The 9,734-nt window shown below is 37.4% G+C and overlaps 1 protein-coding gene across 1 annotated transcript; it reads left to right on the plus strand.

Annotated features, from left to right (window-relative positions):
* The first annotated feature begins 647 nt into the window (after positions 1 to 647).
* On the plus strand, positions 648 to 1,779 carry LOC148190302 (uncharacterized). Its single transcript, XM_088072084.1, has one exon. It carries the CDS (start codon positions 761 to 763, stop codon positions 1,373 to 1,375), a length of 615 nt encoding a protein of 204 aa, XP_087928210.1. The 5' UTR covers positions 648 to 760; the 3' UTR covers positions 1,376 to 1,779.
* Positions 1,780 to 9,734: the final 7,955 nt, after the last annotated feature.

Consider the following 9,734-nt stretch of genomic DNA (forward strand, 5'->3'; position numbering starts at 1 on the left):
ATTTTTGGACATGCTATTTAATGGTGTTTTTGGCTGTTTTTGCAACATCCTTTGCTATGGCGTGTCTCTGCATGCTATTTTATGTGGTTTAAAATGGTTTCCAGCAGTTTTTTAAAAATGTCATTTTTTGCCTTTTTTGCCATACTATAGCCTTGCTTTTTTTGGTGGATTTTTGGACATGCTATTCAATCGTGTTTTTGGCTGTTCTTTCAACATCCTTTGCTATGGCGTGTCTCTGCATGCTATTTTATGTGGTTTAAAATGATTTCCAGCAGTTTTTTGAAAATGGCATTTTTTGACAATTTTGCCATACTATAGCCTTGCTTTTTTGGTCGATTTTTAGACATGCTATTTAATACTGTGTTGGGTTGTTTTTGCAACATTCTTCGCTATGGTGTGTCTCGGCGTGCCATTTTATGTGGTTTAAAATGATTTCCAGCAGTTTTTTCAAAATGGCATTTTTTGCCTTTTTTTGCCATACTATAGCCTTGCTTCTTTGGTGGATTTTTGGACATGCTATTTAAAGGTGTTTTGGACTGTTCTTGCAACATCCTTTGTTGTGGCGTGTTTCGGCGTGCTCTTTTATGTGGTTTAAAATGGTTTCCAGCAGTTTTTTAAAAATGTCATTTTTTGACATTTTTGCCATACTATAGCCTTGCTTTTTTGGTGTATTTTCCTGAAGTTCGCGGACGACACGACCCTCATTGGGCTCATCTCTGATGGAGATGAGTCCGCCTACAGGAGGGAGACAGACCGTCTGATGTCCTGGTGCAGCTTGAACAATCTAGAGCTCAACGCTCTAAAGACAGTGGTGATGATAGTAGACTTCAGAGGGAGCACAGCCCCACTCACCCCCATCACCCTGAGAGTCTCTCCAGTGGTCACGGTGGAGTCCTTCTGCTTCCTGGGCACCATCATCACCCAGGACCTCAAGTGGGAGCTGGACATCAGCTCTCTGACCAAAAAAGCCCAACAGAGGATGTACTTCCTGCGGCAGCTGAGGAAGTTCAACCTGCCAGTGAAGATGATGGTGCACTTCTACACCTCCATCATCGAGTCCATCCTCACCTCCTCCATCACCATCTGGTACGCTGCAGCTACTGCCAAGGACAAGCGCAGGCTGCAGCGTATCATCCGCTCTGCTGAGAAGGTCATCGGCTGCAGTCTGCCTTCCCTCCAGGACCTGTACGCCTCCAGGACTCTGAGGCGTGCAGGTAAGATTGTGGCCGATCCCTCCCACCCTGGACACAAACTCTTTCAATCACTCCCCTCTGGCAGGAGGCTTCGGTCCATCAAGACCAGAACCTCACGCCACAAGAACAGTTTCTTCCCGTCTGCCACCGGCCTCATAAACAAGGCCCAGGTCCCCCACTGACGCACTCTCCTCATAGACTGTACGTTACATTAACGTGTTCATTAATGCACATCACCGGCACTGCTGCTGGTCATGCGGCACATCCACACCATAAAGCTGCACTCAAACCTGTATAAATGTGAATTTCAATGTAAATATCAATATATATCTTGCACTCCAAACATTCTTGTATATAACTTTAATTCCATGGTTCTGTTTCTTGCACTGTTACACTGTTACTTGTGTTACTTGTTTTGTTTTGCACTGTAAGACTCGTACTTTTTATATTTTATATTTTATATTTGTATCTTCTATTTTATCTGTTTTCTTTTTCTATATTTATGTTGCACCAACCCACCAGAACAAATTCCTCGTATTGTGTTAACCATACCTGGCAATAAATCTTTTTCTGATTCTGATTCTGATTCTGATTCTGACATAGTATTTAATGGTGTTTTGGGCTGTTTTTGCAATATCCTTTGCTATGGCGTGTCTCTGCATACTATTTTAGGTGGTTTAAAATGATTTCCAGCAATTTTTTAAAAATGTCATTTTTTGACAATTTTGCCATACTATAGCCTTGCTTTTTTGGTGGATTTTTGGACATGCTATTTAATCGTGTTTTTGGCTGTTCTTTCAACATCCTTTGCTATGGTGTGATTCGGCATGCTATTTTATGTGGTTTAAAATGGTTTCCAGCAGTTTTTTTAAAATGGCATTTTTTGCCTTTTTTGCCATACTATAGCCTTGCTTTTTTTGGTGGATTTTTGGACATGCTATTTAATGGTGTTTTGGGCTGTTCTTTCAATATCCTTTGCTATGGTATGTCTCGGCATGCTATTTTATGTGGTTTAAAATGAGTTTCAGCCATTTTTTGAAAATGGCATATTTTGACAATTTTGCCATACTATAGCCTTGCTTTTTTGGTCGATTTTTGGACATGCTATTTAATGGTGTTTTGGGCTGTTCTTTCAATATCCTTTGCTATGGGTTGTTTCGGCGTGCTATTTCATGTGGTTTAAAATGGTTTCCAGCAGTTTTTTGAAAATGGCATTTTTTGACAATTTTGCCATACTATAGCCTTGCTTTTTTGGTGGATTTTTGGACATGCTATTTAATGGTGTTTCGGGCTGTTTTTAGAACGTCCTTTGCGATGGCTTGTTTTGGCAGGGTATTTTAGTTGGTTTAAAATAAGTTTCAACCATTTTTGGAAAATGGCATTTTTTGAATTTCTCGCCATACTATAGCCTTGCTTTTTTGGTCGAGTTTTGGACATGCTATTTAAAGGTGTTTTGGGCTGTTTTTGCAGCATCCTCTGCTATGGTGTGTCTTGGCGTGCTATTTTATGTGGTTTAAAAAAGGTTCCAGCTATTTTTTTAAAGTTGCATTTTTTGACATTTTTTCCATACTATAGCCTTGCTTTTTTGGTGGATTTTTGGGCATGCTATTTAATGGTGTTTCGGGCTATTCTTGCAACATCCTTTGCTATGGCGTGTCTCTGCATACTATTTTAGGTGGTTTAAAATGATTTCCAGCAATTTTTTAAAAATGTCATTTTTTGACAATTTTGCCATACTATAGCCTTGCTTTTTTGGTGGAGTTTTGGACATGCTATTTAAAGGTGTTTTTGGCTGTTCTTGCAATATCCTTTGCTATGGTATGTCTCGGCATGCTATTTTATGTGGTTTAAAATGGTTTCAGATGTAGTTTGAAAATTGAATTTTCTGACATTTTTGCCAAACTGTCGCCTTGCATGTTTTGTGGATTTTTGGATTTTATTTAATGGTGTTTTTGGCTGTTCTTGCAACATTCATTGCAATGGCGTATCTTGGTACGCCATGTTATGTGGCTGATACGAGCGGCACGAGAGAGGACAAGGGAAGTAACAATGAAAACAATTGTAATTAGTAAAATTAAAGTTATTTATTGTCAAAGTAAATGTGTGTTGAACAAAGGGCCAATGAGTGTAAATAAATCAAGAAATAAACATCAGAAAAGGCGATTCTAACTTGGGGGTTGTTTCTTTATTTCATAAATCACATGAATAAATGAGAACAACCCTCGCTACTACACTTACTAACAAAACCAGAAATACAAACTAACAGCACACAACCAAACGTAATAACTAACAATTCATAAAAAGGTGCTCTAGCCACAGTCGCAGGCCCAAGATCGCAGTATCTAACAATGAGTAGATCACAATATCCAACAAACGAGTCCCTCAGAATTAACAAAAGCATAAAGGCGTGCAACGAAGCTGTCGCTCTGGAGTCTGAAGACTGAAGGCAGAGTCAGGATTCTTATGGGGTTGTGTGGGGCTGATCCGCTGCAGTTGGCTGATTGAGGACTAGAAGCTGCACACACATCAGATCCTCCTCCTAGGCAGCACCGCACAGGTAAGCGGCATCAACCTGCAATATGCGCACCATTCACACACACAGACACACACACAAACACACACAAGCACGATCACTCTTATGGACACCTCGGCATGCAATTTTTGTGGTTTAAAATGGTTTCCAGCAGTTTTTTCAAACATCCTTTGTTGTGGCGTGTCTCAGCGTGCTATTTTATGTGGGTTAAAATGGTTTCCAGCAGTTTTTTAAAAATGCCATTTTTTGACAATTTTGCCATACTATAGTCTTGCTTTTTTGGTCATTTTTGGACATGCTATTTAAAGGTGTTTTTGGCTGTTCTTGCAACATCCTTTGTTGTGGCGTGTCTCAGCGTGCTATTTTATGTGGGTTAAAATGGTTTCCAGCAGTTTTTTAAAAATGTCATTTTTTGACATTTTTGCCATACTATAGCCTTGCTTTTTTGGTGGATTTTTGGACATGCTATTTAATAGTGTTTCGGGCTGTTTTTGCAATATCCTTTGCTATGGTATGTCTCAGCGTGCTATTTTATGTGGTTTAAAATGATTTCCAGCAGTTTTTTTGAAATGCCATTTTTTGACAATTTTGCCATACTATAGCCTTGCGTTTTTGGTGGATTTTTGGACATGCTATTCAAAGGTGTTTTTGGCTGTTCTTGCAACATCCTTTGTTGTGGCGTGTCTTGGCGTGCTATTTTATGTGGGTTAAAATGGTATCCAGCAGTTTTTTAAAAATGCCATTTTTTGACAGTTTTGCCATACTATAGCCTTGCTTTTTTGGTGGATTTTTGGACATGCCATTTAATAGTGTTTCGGGCTGTTTTTGCAACATCCTTTGGTATGGCGTGTCTCAGCGTGCTTTTTTATGTGGTTTAACATGATTTCCAGCGGTTTTTTGAAAATGGCATTTTTTGCCTTTTTTGCCATACTATAGCCTTGCGTTTTTGGTCGAGTTTTGGACATGCTATTTAAAGGTGTTTTGGGCTGTTTTTTCAACATCCTTTGCGATGGCGTGTCTCTGCATGCTATTTTAGGTGGTTTAAAATGGTTTCTAGCAGTTTTTTAAAAATGTCATTTTTTGACATTTTTGCCATACTATAGCCTTGCTTTTTTGGTGGATTTTTGGACATGCTATTTAATAGTGTTTCGGGCTGTTTTTGCAATATCCTTTGCTATGGTATGTCTCAGCGTGCTATTTTATGTGGTTTAAAATGATTTCCAGCAGTTTTTTTGAAATGCCATTTTTTGACAATTTTGCCATACTATAGCCTTGCGTTTTTGGTGGATTTTTGGACATGCTATTCAAAGGTGTTTTTGGCTGTTCTTGCAACATCCTTTGTTGTGGCGTGTCTTGGCGTGCTATTTTATGTGGGTTAAAATGGTATCCAGCAGTTTTTTAAAAATGCCATTTTTTGACAATTTTGCCATACTATAGCCTTGCTTTTTTGGTGGATTTTTGGACATGCCATTTAATAGTGTTTCGGGCTGTTTTTGCAACATCCTTTGGTATGGCGTGTCTCAGCGTGCTTTTTTATGTGGTTTAACATGATTTCCAGCGGTTTTTTGAAAATGGCATTTTTTGCCTTTTTTGCCATACTATAGCCTTGCGTTTTTGGTCGAGTTTTGGACATGCTATTTAAAGGTGTTTTGGGCTGTTTTTTCAACATCCTTTGCGATGGCGTGTCTCTGCATGCTATTTTAGGTGGTTTAAAATGGTTTCTAGCAGTTTTTTAAAAATGTCATTTTTTGACAATTTTGCCATACTATAGCCTTGCTTTTTTGGTCGATTTTTGGACATGCTATTGAATCGTGTTTCGGGCTGTTTTTGCAACATCCTTTGTTGTGGCGTGTCTCAGCGTGCTATTTTATGTGGGTTAAAATGATTTCCAGCGGTTTTTTAAAAATGTCATTTTTTGACAATTTTGCCATACTATAGCCTTGCTTTTTTGGTGGATTTTTGGACAGGCTATTTAATGGTGTTTTGGGCTGTTTTTGCAATATCCTTTGCTATGGCATGTCTCAGCAAGCTATTTTATATGGTTTAAAATGATTTCCAGCAGTTTTTTAAAAATGTCATTTTTTGACAATTTTGCCATACTATAGCCTTGCGTTTTTGGTGGATTTTTGGACATGCTATTTAAAGGTGTTTTTGGCTATTTTTGCAACATCCTTTGCTATGGTATGTCTAAGCGTGCTATTTTATGTGGGTTAAAATGGTTTCCAGCAGTTTTTTAAAAATGGCATTTTTTGACAATTTTGTCATACTATAGCCTTGCTTTTTTGGTCGAGTTTTGGACATGCTATTTAATGGTGTTTTGGACTGTTTTTGCAACATCCTTTGTTGTGGCGTGTCTCAGCGTGCTATTTTATGTGGTTTAAAATGATTTGCAGCAGTTTTTTTGAAATGTCATTTTTTGACAATTTTGCCATACTATAGCCTTGCGTTTTTGGTGGATTTTTGGGCATGCTATTTAAAGGTGTTTTTATTGTTCTTGCAACATCCTTTGTTGTGGCGTGTCTTGGCGTGCTATTTTATGTGGGTTAAAATGGTATCCAGCAGTTTTTTAAAAATGCCATTTTTTGACAATTTTGCCATACTATAGCCTTGCTTTTTTGGTCGAGTTTTGGACATGCTATTTAATGGTGTTTTGGACTGTTTTTGCAACATCCTTTGTTGTGGCGTGTTTCGGCATGCTATTTTATGTGGTTTAAAATGATTTCCAGCAGTTTTTTTGAAATGTCATTTTTTGACATTTTTGCCATACTATAGCCTTGCTTTTTTGGTGCATTTTTGGACATGCTATTTAATGGTGTTTTGGGCTATTTTTGCAACATCCTTTGCTATGGTATGTCTAAGCGTGCCATTTTATGTGGGTTAAAATGGTTTCCAGCAGTTTTTTAAAAATGCCATTTTTTGACAATTTTGCCATACTATAGCCTTGCTTTTTTGGTCGATTTTTGGACATGCTATTGAATCGTGTTTCGGGCTATTTTTGCAACATCCTTTGTTGTGGCGTGTTTCGGCATGCTATTTTATGTGGTTTAAAAGGGTTTCCAACAGTTTTTTTGAAATGTCATTTTTTGACAATTTTGCCATACTATAGCCTTGCGTTTTTGGTGGATTTTTGGACATGCTATTTAAAGGTGTTTTTGGCTGTTTTTGCAACATCCTTTGGTATGGCATGTCTCGGCGTGCTTTTTTATGTGGTTTAAAATGATTTCCAGCGGTTTTTTAAAAATGTCATTTTTTGACAATTTTGCCATACTATAGCCTTGCGTTTTTGGTGGATTTTTGGACATGCTATTTAATGGTGTTTTGGGCTATTTTTGCAACATCCTTTGCTATGGTATGTCTAAGCGTGCCATTTTATGTGGGTTAAAATGGTTTCCAGCAGTTTTTTAAAAATGCCATTTTTTGACAATTTTGCCATACTATAGCCTTGCTTTTTTGGTCGATTTTTGGACATGCTATTGAATCGTGTTTCGGGCTATTTTTGCAACATCCTTTGTTGTGGCGTGTTTCGGCATGCTATTTTATGTGGTTTAAAAGGGTTTCCAACAGTTTTTTTGAAATGTCATTTTTTGACAATTTTGCCATACTATAGCCTTGCGTTTTTGGTGGATTTTTGGACATGCTATTTAAAGGTGTTTTTGGCTGTTTTTGCAACATCCTTTGGTATGGCATGTCTCGGCGTGCTTTTTTATGTGGTTTAAAATGATTTCCAGCGGTTTTTAAAATGTCATTTTTGACATTTTTGCCATACTATAGCCTTGCGTTTTTGGTGGATTTTTGGACATGCTATTTAATAGTGTTTCGGGCTGTTTTTGCAACATCCTTTGTTGTGGCGTGTCTCAGCGTGCTATTTTATGTGGGTTAAAATGGTTTCCAGCAGTTTTTTAAAAATGGCATTTTTTGACAATTTTGCCATACTATAGCCTTGCTTTTGTGGTGGATTTTTGGACATGCTATTTAAAGGTGTTTCGGGCTGTTTTTGCAATATCCTTTGTTGTGGCGTGTCTCGGCGTGCTATTTTAGGTGGTTTGAAATGGTTTCCAGCAGTTTTTTAAAAATGTCATTTTTTGACAATTTTGCCATACTATAGCCTTGCTTTTTTGGTCGATTTTTGGACATGCTATTGAATCGTGTTTCGGGCTATTTTTGCAACATCCTTTGTTGTGGCGTGTTTCGGCATGCTATTTTATGTGGTTTAAAAGGGTTTCCAGCAGTTTTTTTGAAATGTCATTTTTTGACAATTTTGCCATACTATAGCCTTGCTTTTTTGGTCGAGTTTTGGACATGCTATTTAAAGGTGTTTTGAACTGTTTTTGCAACATCCTTTGTTGTGGCGTGTTTCGGCATGCTATTTTATGTGGTTTAAAAGGGTTTCCAGCAGTTTTTTTGAAATGTCATTTTTTGACATTTTTGCCATACTATAGCCTTGCTTTTGTGGTGGATTTTTGGACATGCTATTTAAAGGTGTTTTTGGCTGTTCTTGCAACATCCTTTGTTGTGGTATGTCTCTGCACTCTATTTTATGTGGTTTGAAATGGTTTCCAGCAGTTTTTTAAAAATGCCATTTTTTGACAATTTTGCCATACTATAGCCTTGCGTTTTTGGTGGATTTTTGGACATGCTATTTAAAGGTGTTTTGGGCTGTTTTTGCAATATCCTTTGCTATGGCATGTCTCAGCAAGCTATTTTATATGGTTTAAAATGATTTCCAGCAGTTTTTTAAAAATGTCATTTTTTGACAATTTTGCCATACTATAGCCTTGCGTTTTTGGTGGATTTTTGGACATGCTATTTAAAGGTGTTTTTGGCTATTTTTGCAACATCCTTTGCTATGGTATGTCTAAGCGTGCTATTTTATGTGGGTTAAAATGATTTCCAGCGGTTTTTTGAAAATTGCATTTTTTGACAATTTTGCCATACTATAGCCTTGCTTTTTTGGTCGAGTTTTGGACATGCTATTTAATGGTGTTTTGGACTGTTTTTGCAACATCCTTTGTTGTGGCGCGTTTCGGCATGCTATTTTATGTGGTTTAAAATGATTTCCAGCAGTTTTTTTGAAATGTCATTTTTTGACAATTTTGCCATACTATAGCCTTGCGTTTTTGGTGGATTTTTGGACATGCTATTTAAAGGTGTTTTTGGCTGTTCTTGCAACATCCTTTGTTGTGGCGTGTCTTGGCGTGCTATTTTATGTGGGTTAAAATGGTATCCAGCAGTTTTTTAAAAATGCCATTTTTTGACAATTTTGCCATACTATAGCCTTGCTTTTTTGGTCGAGTTTTGGACATGCTATTTAATGGTGTTTTGGACTATTTTTGCAACATCCTTTGTTGTGGCGTGTTTCGGCATGCTATTTTATGTGGTTTAAAATGATTTCCAGCAGTTTTTTTGAAATGTCATTTTTTGACATTTTTGCCATACTATAGCCTTGCTTTTTTGGTGCATTTTTGGACATGCTATTTAATGGTGTTTTGGGCTATTTTTGCAACATCCTTTGCTATGGTATGTCTAAGCGTGCCATTTTATGTGGGTTAAAATGGTTTCCAGCAGTTTTTTAAAAATGCCATTTTTTGACAATTTTGCCATACTATAGCCTTGCTTTTTTGGTCGATTTTTGGACATGCTATTGAATCGTGTTTCGGGCTATTTTTGCAACATCCTTTGTTGTGGCGTGTTTCGGCATGCTATTTTATGTGGTTTAAAAGGGTTTCCAACAGTTTTTTTGAAATGTCATTTTTTGACAATTTTGCCATACTATAGCCTTGCGTTTTTGGTGGATTTTTGGACATGCTATTTAAAGGTGTTTTTGGCTGTTTTTGCAACATCCTTTGGTATGGCATGTCTCGGCGTGCTTTTTTATGTGGTTTAAAATGATTTCCAGCGGTTTTTTAAAAATGTCATTTTTTGACATTTTTGCCATACTATAGCCTTGCGTTTTTGGTGGATTTTTGGACATGCTATTTAATAGTGTTTCGGGCTGTTTTTGCAACATC

Source organism: Plectropomus leopardus, chromosome 2 (genome assembly GCF_026936395.1).
Source record: "Plectropomus leopardus strain MGB_pleo_1.0 chromosome 2, ASM2693639v1, whole genome shotgun sequence".
NCBI classification, from domain to species: Eukaryota; Metazoa; Chordata; class Actinopteri; order Perciformes; family Serranidae; genus Plectropomus; species Plectropomus leopardus.